Source organism: Girardinichthys multiradiatus, chromosome 10 (genome assembly GCF_021462225.1).
Source record: "Girardinichthys multiradiatus isolate DD_20200921_A chromosome 10, DD_fGirMul_XY1, whole genome shotgun sequence".
Lineage (NCBI taxonomy): Eukaryota > Metazoa > Chordata > Actinopteri > Cyprinodontiformes > Goodeidae > Girardinichthys > Girardinichthys multiradiatus.
This window is the reverse complement of record NC_061803.1, coordinates 29,439,767-29,456,661: the sequence shown is the minus strand read 5'-3', so window position 1 is coordinate 29,456,661 and position 16,895 is coordinate 29,439,767. Positions and strand designations below refer to the sequence as shown.

General features: G+C 39.0%; 1 protein-coding gene across 1 annotated transcript in view; it reads right to left on the bottom strand.

The window, feature by feature from the left end:
* The window catches only part of dnah9 (dynein, axonemal, heavy chain 9), a 274,955-nt gene that overhangs the window by 246,236 nt on the left and 11,824 nt on the right, over positions 1–16,895 (bottom strand). The window contains exons 10-14 of the mRNA XM_047377712.1: positions 11,079–11,193; positions 10,883–10,951; positions 5,202–5,328; positions 3,225–3,371; positions 872–980 (exon numbers count right to left, since the gene is read on the bottom strand). Coding sequence (XP_047233668.1) covers positions 872–980; positions 3,225–3,371; positions 5,202–5,328; positions 10,883–10,951; positions 11,079–11,193 — 567 coding nt within the window. The remainder of the gene's footprint in view (positions 1–871; positions 981–3,224; positions 3,372–5,201; positions 5,329–10,882; positions 10,952–11,078; positions 11,194–16,895) is intronic.

Genomic DNA, 16,895 nt, shown 5'->3' with positions numbered 1-16,895 from the left:
TCCTGAGAACTCTAAAGTTAGCATGTGCTGGAGAGGTTCCTATCTAAACATCCCAAAATCCCAAACAACTAGACTGATTTGACCTGACCTAGACAATTCCACACTGAACAATATTTACAAACATGATTTGGAGATTTACAAAATCTGTCTTCCACTAATTAAAACCAAAAAATTAGCATTTTCAAAGGTTTATGGCATTAGAACAACTTTAAACTTTAAAACTGCAATATATGGACTCGTCAAACTAATCCACAGTGGTTACAGTTTCTTTAAAGTTTAGTTCGTGATTTATGAAACTCTATTTGTCAACATAACAAAAAATAGAATTCTTTGTTTTCCCCAAAATGTTGTTAAAATGTGCTCCATGTCTTTCTGGTGAAACTAGTGTAAATTAATATCTCGTCTTATGAGTTGGCTGTATGTTTACACCCCAATGGATTGCATCAAAAACAATAAAACACTGTATAAATGAATTAATTATATGTTCTGTAAGCTCTACAATACACTGAATCCTTAATAAAACAAAAATTCTCTTTGAGGATGGGGGCTTTGTTTTTAGTCATTGTTTTCTATTAATTATTTATCTGACCAAGTCTGTAAATTATTCAGCATGACACTTATTTTGAAGATATTTTGTTTTGCAATTTTCATGAAGTTTTTAAATGCTGTGAGCAACGCAAGCAAAATAATGCTTGTGTCAAATATGTCATTTGTATTGTGGTGTAAGCAGAACAGAAACAAATCCATGAGCATGACTAAATACTGCTGGACTGAGTGTGAAAAATCCTCACACTGTAATGTGAGACAGGACAAAATTTAGCATTTAGATATGTCGGTTTTTGGAAGTGCTATGTGTTACTTATCAGTTAACCTTGGCTGTTCCAGTTTAGACTCTCCTCTGCCTCTCTAAGCTGAGCATCAATGTATCTGAGCTGACGCTGAATCAGAGGACGCTCCACGTCCAGCACAGACAGCAGCACCTGCATTCAAACAGAAGCAAATGGAAAAATGAAAAAAATAAACGTGAATTCATCCATGATGAAATATAAATATTAATAACTGTGCTACTGAAATACTACTCAGAATGGCTAAACAGGCCATTGCCTTTGTAGATGTCACAATTTCACCATTGTTTGCATATTTCTATAGCATATAAGTTGATTGGACCCAAACATTGCTCTCGCTGGAAATTGAGCATTGGTGTGTTTTTACACTGTAAACTGTCTTAACTGAGGAAAGTAAGATGAATGCAGCTCCAGATAACGGGAGCTATCTGCTGTGTTGCTGAGTTAATTAGACCAGTGATTTTGTGCGTATTGTTCTATTATTCATTATTGACACTGTTATTCCCCTCTGTTCTGTTCCCATTAGGACCAACAGTGGAAAAGTGTGTTGGGTAAAGACAGGCAGATTATACGTACAAATTAATTTTTCAAGTAGGTGAATAAAAACTGCTCATCTCTCTCTGTAAAATTTAGGAATTAAATTCACATAGGCCAGTAATGACAGCAATTATTTAGTAGTTAATTTAGCAAAGAGTAGCTGATTTATATCATGATTTATTTTAGCGGGTTTTTTGCAAATGTAATTAACGATGAAGCCAATCTGATCCAATATCAGTCTGATACTGGCATCAATCATTTTAAAGATTATTTTCTTCTTTCCCTTCATTACAATGTATGTGAGGTTTAGCCACCTTGTGTGATTCCATGTCTACTGAATAATTAATAGCCATTAATGGCAAAAAGGCTGGTTTAACTACTTTGTTACTAAGTTTTTTTTTTTTTTGCTGGAGCTGGTGACTTTTCAGATATTAGATCAATGTTTTATACCCCAAAAAAGTAGGTTTAGTAAAACATCTTTAAGAGATAATTCTGTTCCACTGCCCCCATCCCCTGTATCTCTGTATCTTATGTTCAGCAGCTCTGCAGCTAAGATGTGAGAAGATGTAAATATAAGGATGCAATTATCATTCTGATGCCTGTTATGCGATTATTAATCACATGCAAATGAATACAGCTGAATATATTGAAACAAACTGCAGCAGTGTAACAGTACTTACGTACTGTAAGTACTGTTACACTGTAATTTATAATTTAGCTTATTAGTTTATACCACACCCAAAAATATAGGTTTTGCAGATGTTTTATTTCAGATATTGGTAACAAATAATCTAGATCATCTCTCAATTTTATGCAAGAGAGTTTTTTTGAACAGCCGTCTTATGTTTAGGCAATGTCTATACTGCCATTTTTTAACTGTTTAATTTATTCTGATTAATATTTTTTTTTTTTAACAATGAAAGCATAAATAGCAAAACTATTTGTGGAAAAAGCTATATCAGACCCAGCAGTAGGGGACATTGTGGAAACTTTCCAGTTATGTTTGCGCTGGTCAGGGCCTTTGTGTTATTCACCGATCCAGAAAGTAAAAAATGCGAAAGGATTTTATTCCAAACATTCTTTTTTTAATTTTTTTTTTATTTTTGGCGTCAGTGACGATTTCCTCTAAAATGATTGTTTAAAGTGTTAATTTACTGTTTCACGAGCAAGCATTCCAAGAGAAAAAAGTAAGTCATATACATATTTATCTCCAGGCAAACTTCAGTCAACTTTGGGCATTGTGCTTCCTTGTGTGAATACCCAGACTGTTCAGCTAAGTACTGACAAGTACCAATTTTTTGATGAGGCAGACATATTTGATACATAGTGTCCAGGATCTTCTCTCTTATTTAGTGATGATTTTAGCTAAAATAAATGCATTATCACAAATTATCCATGATTGCTTTCATTTCCAAGCTGGAGGTTTAATAAAACATGCAAATTGCCAAACCAGTGTAATACGAGGAGTATTTTCCAGCAATGGATTTTTAGCTATCTTTAGGTTAGCTGAAAACAAACCAGCTTAGCTTAGATCAGGAGGTTATGCTGCTGGGAGATATCACTGTATAGACCAAGAAGGCAGAGAGAAATTGGAAACACCAAAAACATCAGGTTAACTTACAGCAGTGACCCCCAATCATTGTTGACATTATAAGAATATGCTGACAAATTCATTCAAACAGTTAAAATGGGGTTTCGGTAGAAAAACTCATTTTTTGCTGCAGGTCTTTTAGAACAATGCTGTAGCGATCTCCTGACCATGTCAATAAGTAAGGCCTATTTTTATACCAGCTTTCACACAAACTCAATAATCTGAAAACGTTCACTCTGATGTTTCCTAACCTTGTTGTATCGGACTGTGGTGAGTTCCAGGTTGGCCACATACTGCCACAGTTGCTCCCTGGTTGTGTAGATCTGAATGGCTGCTTCTGGTATAGCCTCAGAGGATCGACCCAGTAAGTACTTTACTTCTCTGAGCACAGCCGCCAGCTGGGACGGAATAAGGGAGTCCAAAAAAGTCAAGGTTAAACCTCCAGCAGCAAATCCCTTTACACAACAGTTCCAAAGAGTAGAGTTGGATAAAAGGGTGATATTCTGATCAATAAGCAGTTGAAACCACAGGTAAATGTCGGTGTCTAATCTATGTTTTTATATACGTTTATGTAAAAAACAGATATTAACACACTGTGGAACACTGGAACACATAACTAGAATTTTCTCACTGTCTGACATTTAAGACCAAACCTTTCCTGTTTGGTCAATTAGGAACATCATAATTATTATTATGCTAAATGCCAGAATGATAAGAATTATAAATTTTTAGACTTTTTTTTCTACTTTCTTAAAGTCAGAGGTTTGCACACATTTATTTTGTCTTTGGTAGATACGCCCTTTAAAGGGTATGACTTGGGTGAAATATTTTGGGTTTCCATTCACAAGATTCTTACAATGGTATTTTGTAGGACGCTCTGGCCAATTTCTGACAGAACTGGTGCAACTGAGTCAGGTCTTTAGGTGGCTTCTTCAGACACATCTTTTCAGCTCTGCCCACCAATTTTCTATAAGACTGGGATCAAGGCTGTGTGAAAGCCATTCAAAAATGTGCCTGTATGCCACTTTGTAGCTAATCTGGTGCTATGATTAAGTTCATTATCCATTTAGAAGATCCATTAGTGCCCAGACTTTTACATTTCAAGGTGTCTTGAAATGTTGCTTCAATATTCTCCTTCCTGCGGAAAAACCCCTACTCAACATGATGCTGCCACCCACATACTACAGGGATGATTTGGGATGATTTTTCCTCCAAATGTAATGATGGCTATTATGGCGAAGATTGTTTGTCCCAGACTGCATTTGGACACTGTCTTCTGGCTTTGTATGTTTCTTTTGGAGTAATGGCTTTATCCTTACTGAGTGACCTTTCAGCCTATGTCAGTACAGGACAATGTTTAAAGCAAATAATGACTCCCTCTTACCAGCTTCAGGCATCGTCTTCACAAGTTTTTTTGCTTTTACTTTAGTTCTGGGGTTGATTTATACATTATGCACCTAAACACGTGTCTGGCACTCAGAACCCATCTCCTTTCTGAACACAATGAATGCTGGACATTCCCTTGGTTTACATACTGTATGTGCATAACATTGTTTGAACTGAAGAGCGTGGCACCTTCGGGCCTATGAAAATTGTAACCAAGGATGAACCAGACTTTTGGAGGTCTGCAGCTTTCTTTCTGATATTTTGGCTGACTTTTTTCCTAAATGGTCCTTAATGTCACATCAGGAAGTAATGTGTTTGAGATGTCCTCCTATCAAACATCCACAGGTGTGCCTCAATTTTACTCAAATGTTAGGAATTAGGATTACAAAGACATGAAATCATCTAGAATTTCCCAAAATGTTTAAAGTCATTACAATCATAGTTTATGCGAACCTCCGACTTTGACCAAACTAATCAAAGGCTCTGTCATTATTTTGGCATTTAGAAAATAGAAATTATTTAGGTAATTCTAACTAACCTAAAACAGTAAAGGTTTAGTCTGATTTAGTGTCAGACAGTGAGAAAGAAGGTTATGTAACTCTTCCTACATTTTATGTAAATATTTGTTTATGGTATGGGCAACACAATCGCAATACACAGCTCATATTTTAGGTGTTAGGAATATTTTCAGTTTCTTTGTGTTAAATAATAGCAGTTAGATCATGTTATACATCTTTAATTTGCATGTTTGGGTAAAAACAGTGAAACCTTGGTATTTCTATTTAAGGTCCCTGCCTAACGGCCCATGCCTATTTTCAAGCATGTGAGATTAATATAAAAACCTGCGGGTTGAAATTGACAGAGATCAGTTGAGTGTCCGAGTCTCTGCTGATTAATGGCAAACTAAGGTTGTATTGCGAGCTCTCGCCCACGGCCTCCGTCCATGTCGTGTACAAGCCGGCTGAGTATCTGGAACACCAAACACAACGCAGACAAGCTGCGATCAAAATCAAGCAGAAGTTATTATAGACAGCAAAACAATTTGCAACATTCGCATCAACAGTGTTTCACACTCCCATTAAAAGAGCTCAGCTTCTATATCGCAGGGATAGGTGAATATGCTTGCACTATGGAAATTAACATAAGCAATGAAATAAGCAGCTAAAAGGCGTATGATTAAGCCATTTTGTCAACCCTCTGAGGTTGTAAATAGAATGAGAGGCGTGATCTGCCTGTCAGTGTCTGCCAAACAATAAGGGCAGGGGGAGCAGAGTGAAGGAGTGCTAGATGCAGACGTGTGGGGGGGTGTAATATGAGGATAAACGCTGATTCATCTTCGAGAGGCGGCAAACAGGCAAGATGTCAGGGTTCTGTACGTCTATATCAATCTGTAAATAGCCACATTTATGATGAGAACTTCAGTGCGTGCCGTGTGCTCCTTATTGAATCTCTTCTGTGAGCTTCATTTCCTGATAGTGGCACCGCGGACACAGAGGCAATCATAAGCCTCGGTCATGCCCATAAATCATGCTACATTTTGTCTGTGGGGGTAATGAGTGAGGATGCCAGTCCTGTTCCTAAATGGAATATGTATAATAATAGTGGCATTCACCGGAGACAGCTGAGATGATTATTACTGAGGAAGAAGGGCTCTAATTTCTAATGGTAGTAAATTGTGGGCAAAGAACTAGTCTTATTCATTGTCCCAACACTCCGTTCTGGGGGACATAAAGTGAAAGAGTAATAGTAAGCTTGTAAAGCACCAAAGAAGCAGCCTTAGTCTGGGACTGTATAAGCATTTTAGAGTGTATGCACATGGTGTACATCATACACTACATATCAAAATGTGCACACAATATTGTGCCATTATTTTAAGTTAAACTAAATATATTCATTCTTCTTATTCCTTTCTTTTCTGTTTTTCTTTTACACTTGCCATTTTCTGAAGCATACCCTCTAAGGTGTTTTTCACTCCTCACATTGTGAGAAGAGAGATCATATTTACATAAACCTTTTAAATGACCATGGTTTGCGGTAGAGCTGCATATCAATCATAATCACAATATCAGTAAGTGCAATATTGCCATCGGAAGACTGCTTGGATGCATTATATGGTAATATATTAAATTTCAATTCTCAGGCATTAACCCTCTGTGCAACCGGTATATTTAGTCTCGTTTGTTCAGCTGGATGGAAAGGGCTAACTGCCCTTTATGCCTACAATGTAAGTCTTTGATGTCTGATATATTAAAGCTCACAGAGAGTAGGGACAAGGCCTTATTTTTAATCCAAATCATGTCACGCAACTGGAGCCTTTAAATATTGTTAATATGCTATTTATTTGACATTACTGGCACATGTCTATTTAGTACCTATTTGCTGATACCCATAAATAAATATGAACTGGTTAGAAAGGTCAGCTAACTAATAATTAGAGTTTGACAATGTGTAATTTAATTTTAGCATTAATAACAATAATCTGTGAAGGCGGCAGAGCTCTTTTGAAGAACAGGGATAAGCAAACAAAGCATTGATTAACCTTGATCTAATCCAGCCAATGGATACAAATTGCACCTATTCTTTTATCAGGTTGCAACTGTTCTTTCTTCAGCCAGAAACAAAACAGATGCAGATGTGTTTCCAAATTGACAAGTGATCCTGTAGATTGTAACACAGTGGGGTGATGCATCCCTTTAAATGGTTCATTTGTTTACCATTTCCAAACCCAGCACCACCATCCTTTCCAAACTACAGTCCCTAATCTCACCCACGGTGCAAAAGCCAAGTGGGAATGAACTTTCTCAGTGCACCTCAAACAAGTTGTACAATAGAGATGGACCCCGTTTGCAGAGTTATTCAGTTTGGTATCTGTCAAATAAACAGATACATTTGTTACACCATCTTGCAAACAAAGTTTGTTTTGTGTATTGATTTTTTTGTTGTTTTTTTATAGACACACAGTAGTGAATTTAACTAAATGGAAAGTTACTTGCAGACTGATTTCACACGAAGAGAGTATCAGTGCTACCTTCTTCGTCATCCCTGACCTGTTTTTTTTTTCTTCTTTTTTTTTGTGGAAGACAGTCTGCATTAATAAAACAGCTGTTGTCTATGAGAAGGCTAGGAAATTAGCTTTGTTTGTGACTTACATGAATATATATAAATATGTGTGAAATTCCTCTAAAAGCATCCACAATGCCTCATATACTGTAAATGTGGGCAAGCTGTTTGCTTAGTAAAGGGATTTTAGAAGTAAAGCTGCCCTTTTGTCAGGCTCAGAATTGGTGGCACACACATTTGTGCATCTGTATGAAAAGGTTTTAGTAAACTGAAGGACAGTGTGCACCAAAATGTTACAATAATAAAGTCGCGCATGGAAGCTTTGTTTTGTGGGCGGAATATGCATTGTTCAATCTGAAGTCACAATAAAGCATCCAATGCAATGCATTTTCAGATGTACACTTATTTCCCTTTGTTTCTGGGAACCAATAATAAGACATCAGTTAGTGTTAAAAATGTATGTTAACAAAAGGAAACTGTTAACAGCTAGCTATCTACTGTTGGCCAGATAAAGAACTGGGTGCTATTTGAGCAGCTAAAGCCTTAATCAAATAACACACAAATGCATTTTGAATATTAAATTGGCACTACAGAGCAATACATTTTGGTAATGTACCAATAAAAAAATTATTTTTAGCTCTTAGATCCAATTGTTCTATGAAAATAAGAGATATTTTTTAATACTATTTTAGACAAAGACAGTACCAAATGCTGTTGAGATTGTATCTACTGTCTCTGCATGAAAGGGGGTAAATTTTTACACATTATTGCTAACATATATGCTTATAACTAATGGAGAAAATGAAGACACAAAATGAAAATCGAAACCTTTTTTATCAAAATACTTCCTATGACAAAGGGCACAAGCACAGCTAATCCAAGACCACAAGGTGATTATATTGAGGGTGCAGAAAGGTCATGGTCACTGACCAAGCATGTAAAATCCCAAGAGTGGGAGTCCAAAAAATAGTTCATCTGAATAGAATTACATGAAACCTTAATAACTGTTATAAAAAAAGGACACAGATATTTGTTCTCTCTGCCAGGGCTGCAAGAACAAAAACAAAGTTCTTTCTAGTCTTCATAGGTCTCACCTACTGGAGCACATCCACTTTAGTTTTTTTTTTGGAGATCACAAAAAAAAAAGTTCTGCCTAGAATGTGAGTCAAGAACAAAGAGCAGGGACCCCCAACAGGATGATTTCATTTTATTCTTGCAGCCCTGGGAGGGAGAACAAATTTCTCTGTTCTTGTGAAGTCTATATTGGCTTTACCGCTTCTCCAGCTAAGAAAATTGGCCTTGTACAGAAAAACAGATGTCCCAATTATGGTAATCCATCCTTATTTACCCTGTTATATAACTACAACATGTATGATTTGTATGGGTTTACTTTAGTCTTACTAAACTGCTCTCAGGAATTATCTGCTGAATCTGTTTAAAAGGAGTGGTCCCTGTTGCCAGATACCTAATTTAAAAGAATGGGCAAATAACAGGCTTCTACAAAAATCGGTGGCATGCTGAGGAGGAAATGCAATCATTTGAATTACTTGTCCTGGGGCTGTGACACATCTAAAACGTAAAGGATAGTGAGCCCTGAGGACCACTGTGTGTGAATTTTTGAAAAGGTTAAGTACAGTTTTATAGACTAAACTATTATTAATAACTTTTCCTCAAACTCATTTGAAAAATCCTAGGATTAAGGAATAAAACGAAGCCATGAAGGTCATTCCATCTTGGTTTATCTGGCAATTTCTATGCTTTTTAATCAATATAAGCACATTAGTTTTCCATTTGGAAGTGGTAATACTCTGTTGTAGGTTGAAAATGTGGTCAAGAAGGAAATATTGGGATGTCATGCACTAATAAATTATACTTAAAGAGACATAACCATTTTAGCTGTTATTATTATTATGAAACTTAAAACCATACCCAATCTTTTCCAAGCAGCACAAATAATCTATTTCATAAGCTTCACAACCTGTGGGGCTGAAGCTGACATCATCACAGACAGTAGGACGACAGCAGGTATCGTGAGCTGAATAATATTAATCAGTTAATGATAGCTCGATCAGGACCCTAAGCCAATATGTAGAATCAGATTAGGACATTCCTAAACTAGACACCTAGATTTAAAAAAAGTAAAGCAAAAGCCACAGAATGCAAGCCTGTTTTCTCATAGTCTTTTCTTTATTGATACTAACAATTAAGAACAAAGTTTTGCTTACACCTGGCAGATATAGTTGTAAACTTAATTTAATTCAGCCGAGTAGTTTGTATCTGATAGGAAATGTGGCATGCATCACTCAAAAGATTACACATTACAAAAAAGTATGATTTTAAAATAATTTATCTGTTTTTTATTTAATATAATTATTTATTATGATTGATGACCAGCGTTTTGCATGTTTTGACTTGTATTCTAGTGATTTATCTTTGGAGATGAGTTCCAAGTCTTTGAGTTTGGCCCCCTTGCCATAACCCTTATCTTTAGCTCTGTCCACAGATTCTATATTAGATTTAATTCTAGACTCCAAAACATTAATGTGGCCTCCAGTCAGAAAAAAAATATTTAGACAAACATAACAAATTACTTTAAACCTAAATGTGTTGGGGGTATGAATAAGTTTGAGCTTAACTGCATCCTAGTTAGTAAGAATGCATACATCTGGAAAGAATTATGGAATGTGCTTATCTCATGTATTTCTATAAAGAATACTGCAGTCAGGGAGAATATACATAAAAAAATAAAGGCTTTGCTTAACTTTTAAATTGTTTTTAATCTCTTATCATGGCTGCCACTAAGATACTTCTGGGTGATTGTTATCAGTTCGGAAAGCAAAAGAGAACATTGGACTTCACCCTTTGCCTGCTTGGGAATGCAAAAGATAAAGAAACAATTCTGTGTCACAGTTAACCTTAAATTAGTTTTAGCTGGATGCTTCTAATATTATATTTAACTAACTCCACAAAAGCAGCAAAGTAAAAAAGGCTAAATATATTCATATAATGGGTCTTAATATTTTCTCAAATTTTTACAGTTTTTTTTTTCATTGACCGCAAAAATAATTTTTTTCTGCATGTGGTCCAGGGGTCCATTGCTCACTTGGCATCAGTGAGCAGCGACAGTACATATTGGATTATGGGAGTCCTGCGGAATGATCTGCAGAGCAGCACCACAGTAATGAGGACATAAATCATGGCCAGAACTGCATGCCTACATGCTGATCCACAAGAGACCTCTTTATGAATGCTAGACAATAAACTAAGAATTCTGCAAACACTTACTTTAAAGATATTTTCACAGGGATGAAATGTTATTAAGGTATTTTTTACCTAATACATTTCCTTTCTTTTATTTACAGTGCAATAAAGTGATGTCTTCGAATTGACCTCTATCCTATTCTGTTATTGAATGACACATACATGATGACATACAATGTAAAGTGAGGTAATATCCACACACCTGTCCAGCAGTTGCATCATCTCCTCATATTTCTGGATAACCATGGCTCCTTCTGCAGACTCCAAGCACCTGCGGAAAAAATGAAAGTTTACAAGGCTTTTACAGCACCTCATATAGTGATTTCATTCTGAGACCCTCAGAAAAGAGCAAAAACATCAAGTTTGAATTCTTTATCTTTGCTGAAAGCATGACTCACAGGGGGAAGAGATGCCTCAGTTTGGAGAAGGGGACCTGAATTCGCTGTTGTAGCTCATAGGCCCACCTCAGCCCTCCAGCTACCACCGGCATATTCTTATGCACCGGTGCTGAGCCTAAGGAGGACAGACATGTAGATCATTGCACAGAATTACGCAGATATGGATTTCTGTGTAATATGTAAACACAACTGTGTAAATATGTTCAGATCCCTAGGAATTTAAATGAGGTTCTGTTGAGAAGCTGTGAGCAGTTATTACCTCACCAGCAGTGCACAACTCTCCTTGTGCTTTCATTTTGTATAAAAAAATGATTAGTTTTCTCAGAAGCTGAAAATAATGACAAACCTAAGCTGGTAATAGGCTGAAGTTGATTTCTGGCAGTCATAATCTGGTTTGAGACTTTCAAGGTAAAACAACCCTAAACAAAAGTGCACCCTAAAACAGTTTTTACTGAAATATTAGAAACTAAAAAGTACAAGTATCTTATTGCTTTTATCTAAAACAGAAATAATTATTCTTACTGTTGTTAAAATTATATAACTCTATTAGATTCTATTATATTAAAGATTTTTATACTGTTTACTTTTGATTTTGGTACATAGAAAGAAAGAAATAAGAAAACATGTAAAAGATACACTTAGTAATGTTTAAGGGTTGTTTACAACATAAAGGTGCCTCAGCCTTCTTTGCACCAGTGGAAAGTGTGTAGCAACAGGTGGGGAAGGGGCAGTGCTGCATATTGTATGCTTCATGCACAAAGAGAAAACTCTGGTCACTTTGGCACATATTTTGGTATCTCATGAAAATGACATTTAAACAGTAATGATGTTATGACAAAACATTTTAGCCAATTTGAAGCCTTAACCGTTTACAACCTTGGAAAATCTCATTGCTGGTTAAAAGCCCATGTCTATTTTCCACTAGAAAAACAGCTCTAACCTCAAAGATGTAATAGTAGTTATTGCAAATCCTAATTTACACAGCCATGTGCCACAGCCATATTTGCATAAGATGCTTATTTACAAAAGAGTTTAGAAGACTGAGTTAGTCCAGGATCCGTAACAATGACCATCCCAAAATGACCAAATTAAATTTTGTGGCATGAAAGTGGTTGTAAGATTGTAGATATTGGCTTCATTGCTGGCCCTGGTTAGATCAGTCATTTGCTACAGCCTCTGGGAAAAAAAACTCATCAGATTTCTAGAAAATTAAGAGATTAAGACAATTCTCTATTTCAGATCATAAACTATTATACTGACAAAACCTTATCTTCTCTACTAACCTGTTTGCTGTGTTTCTTTGTATTTATTGTTCAGTTTGTTAATTATTATAAATAAACAAATCTAAAGGTGTTCACAGAGAAGGTGTATTTATACTGAGATTAAACTGGAGACAGATGGGATTATATTCCTAGTTAGGTGACCTTTGGACACACATGGGTTTACAGGATTATGTTAACTAAAGGAGACTAAATACAAAGCACTCCACAATTTTCAGATAGATATTTGTAAAAGATGTTAAGACCTTCTATCCTTTCCTTTCCACTTCATGACTATGCACGTTGTGTTGGCCTAGCACCTAAATTCTCAGTTAAATCAGCGCTGTGAAAAAATATTTGCCCTCTTACAGATTTTTCTGATTTTGCTTTTTAATCTTAGATAAAATATTCATCAAAGGAAAAAAAAAAAAAAGCTATGAAACCAACTTGGCCCAATGTAAAAAGTAATTGTTTTCTAAACCTAATAACTGGTTTAGACAGTTCTTCTCTCACCAGAGAATAACTCATGAACATCAGGGCTACTATACCAGAGGAGTTATTTCCCACTTTTCTGCCTACTGCTCTGGAATGTTTGGACATTCTGGTCAAAGGTGCGCCCACCTTTGCTCACCTTTGCTCACGCGGTGAAACGCCAGAAGAGAGGGAAACGGGCTGGGGTGCTGGTACGTCTTCGCCAGCGTGGACTACGAACACCGTTACCTGGAATATTTCTCTCTAACGTGCGAAAAACAGGGACTTTTATTCGTCGGCAGTTTTGTGCTTCATGGAGACGTGGCTGTGTGGATTAATACCGGACTCTGCACTGCAGCTGGCAGGATTCCAGCTCTACAGAGCGGACAGAGACACGGAACTCTCCGGCAAAGCGAAAGGTGGAGGAATCTGTTTCTACCTCAACAGTGGTTGGTGCAACGACGTGACAGTGATTCAGCAGCACTGTTCTCCAGACCTGGAAGCCTTCATCATAAACTGTAAGCCTTTCTATTCCCCCCGTGAGTTCACTTCGTTCATCCTGGTCGGTGTTTACATCCCGCCGCAAGCTAACGTGCAGGTCGCACAGCGCATGCTCGCCGACACTGAGTGTGGAGCGGACCAACCCGCACTCCTTAGTTATCGTCGTTGGCGACTTTAACAAAGGTAATCTCACCCACAAACTCCCCAAATATAGACAGTTTATAAAATGTCCGACCAGAGAGGACAACATTCTGGATCACTGTTACACCACCATCAGAGACGCTTATCACGCCGTCCCACGTGCTGCACTGGGCCAATCCGACCACATCATGGTCCACCTGATTCCTGCATACAGGCAGAAACTAAAGCTCTGCAAACCTGTTGTGAGGACGACAAGGAAGTGGAGCAGTGAGGCTGTGGAGAATCTCCAGGCGTGTTTAGGCTGTACAGACTGGGATGTGTTCAGGACTACTACCAACAGTCTGGACGAGTACACAGAGGCTGTGACTTCCTACATCAGCTTCTGTGAGGACAGCTGTGTACCATCATGCACCAGGGTGAGTTACAACAACGACAAACCCTGGTTCACAGCCAAACTCAGAAGGTTAAGACTGGATAAGGGAGAGGCCTTCAGGAGTGGGGACAAAGACATATACAGAGAGGCAAGGTACAAGTTTGGCAAGGCTGTGAAAGAGGCCAAACGACTGTACTCTGAGAAGCTCCAAAACCAGTTCTCAGCCAACGACTCTGCATCTGCCTGGAAAGGGCTCAGGCAGATCACCAACAACAAGCCGAAAGCTCCCCACTCCATCAACGACCGACGCCTCACCAACGACCTGAACGAGTTCTACTGCCGCTTTGAAAGACAAAGGGACAGTCCTGCAACCATCCCCCACGACACCCCCCAACAGCTGCAGCCACAATCCACCACCCCCACCTCCCCAACCTCAAGAGGGGCCTTGGCACCTCCAACCCCCACCCTGAAGTTCCCCCTCACCAGCCCCCTACCCACTCCGGGGACGGCTCTTTCCATCCAGGAGAGGGACGTCAACAAACTCTTCAGGAGACAGAACCCCAGGAAAGCTAATGGACCGGATTCTGTCTCACCAGCCAGCCGGAAGCACAGCGCTGATCAGCTGTCTCCAGTCTTCACAGACATTTTTAACACCTCACTGGAGACATGTCATGTGCCGGCTTGCTTCAAGTCCTCCACCATTGTCCCTGTTCCCAAGAAGCCAAGGACCACAGGGCTTAATGACTTCAGACCCGTCGCCCTGACCTCTGTGGTCCTTTGACCACCTAAAAGACATCACCGACCCCCTCCTGGACCCCCTGCAATTTTCCTACAGAGCCAACAGGTCTGTAGATGATGCAGTCAACTTAGCCCTTCACTTCATCCTCCGGCACCTGGACTCCACAGGAACCTACGCCAGGATCCTGTTTGTGGATTTTAGCTATGCCTTCAACACCATCGTCCCAGCTCTGCTCCAGGAGAAGGTCTCCCAGCTGAGTGTGTCCGACTCCACCTGCAGGTGGATCACTGACTTCCTGTCTGACAGGAAGCAGCGCGTGAGGCTGGGGAAGCACGTCTCTGACTCCCTGACCATCAGCACCGGTTCCCCCCAAGGCTGTGTTCTCTCTCCTCTGCTCTTCTCCCTGTACACCAACAGCTGCACCTCCAGTCACCAGTCTGTCAAGCTTCTGAAGTTTGCGGACGACACCACCCTGATCGGACTCATCTCTGATGGTGACGAGTCCGCGTACAGATGGGAGGTGGACCATCTGTTGGACTGGTGCAGCCAGAACAACCTTGAGCTCAACGCTCTAAAGACAGTGGAGATGGTTGTGGACTTCAGGCAAAACCCAGCACCACCTGCCCCCATCACCCTCTGTGACTCCACAATTGACACTGTGGAATCTTTCCGCTTCCTGGGAACCATCATCTCCCAGGATCTCAAGTGGGAGCCAAACATCAGCTCCCTCATCAAGAAAGCCCAGCAGAGGATGTTCTTCCTGCGGCAGCTGAAGAAATTCAACCTGCCAAAGACTATGATGGTGCACTTCTACACAGCCATCATTGAGTCCATCCTCACCTCCTCCATCACCATCTGGTACGCCGCTGCTACAGCCAAGGATAAGGGCAGGCTGCAGCGTGTCATTCGGTCTGCTGAGAAGGTGATTGGCTGCAGTCTACTGTCGCTCCAGGAACTGTACACCTCCAGGACCCTGATGCGGGCAGGGAAGATTCTGGCTGATCCCTCCCACCCTGGTCACAGACTCTTTGAGACTCTCCCCTCTGGCAGGAGGCTGCGGTCCATCCGGACCAAAACCTCACGCCACAAGAACAGTTTTTTCCCATCTGCCACCAGCCTGGTTAACAAAGCCCGGAAACCACCCTGACACTCCCCCCCCCCTTTTGTTTTTGCTGACAGGACACTTGTAACCTGCAACTCTATGCGTTACATTAACGCTCAGCTTGGACTCCTGCTTTACTTGCACTGCCATACTTGCACAATAATCACCTGCACTGTTGTACTGCTCTCGCATCCTATACTGCTCTATATTTACTCTCACTCACTTAAAACTGTGCACATATATTTATGTTATATTGTAGATATGTTTATACTGTTTAATTTGTACTGTATTGCACCGACTACGCCAAAACAAATTCCTTGTATGTCCAAAAACGTACTTGGCAATAAAGCTTTTCTGATTCTGATTCTGATTCTGGTTCTCCCACTCATGGCAGCAAAAACTGTCTTCAACATTTACAATAATTAGCAATGAGTCTTTTCCATTGCTGTAGAGGAATTTTGGTCCACTCTTCTTTACAGAATTGTTTTACTTCACTGCCCAGTTTCTGAGCATAAGCAGCCATTTTAAGTTCATGACACAGCATCTAAAACCGATTTAGGTCCAGACCTGTGTCACAGTGTGTGGTTGTGTGGCAACAGGACATTGGCAGATGCATGGTGGATAGGTATTTTTTAATAGAATGATAAACTTACAGATACAAAAAGGACAAAAATCTGTAGGGACTGTGACATGACAAAATGTATAAAGGTACAAGAGGTGTGGATACTTTTGCAAAACACTAAGAGATTACTGTTTTGCATTGGTAAAAGATAACACTCCTAATAGAGGAACCCATATCTGCGTGGTTCTATAATTTTTATCAATGGCAGAAAATCTTCCATGTAAAAGAAACCAAAACCACCAGATGAAGAATGTTTGTAGATTTGTCAGCTTTGTCTTTTTATTTAGACAATGTAACTGTTCTTTTGGGAAGCAAGCAGAACAACCTGAATGTTGTGAATGAGAATTATTTCTAGGAAATTAAGTAATCCATTCACATACTGCAGTATAATATAAGCGAGCCTGTGCAACTGTCAATTAGTTTGTGGTGTATTTAAGACTTGCAAAGTCAGCAAGTTTCCGTTAATTGTGTTCTTCTAAACCAAGTTTTAAAATCAACACTATTCAAACTTTAACAAATTTCATAATGTCCTTGAGGAGTTCTAATGGACCTCACTGTTCACTGAGCAGAAACCTATTTTCTTAACTATTATTTAGCCATTTGTAAGGA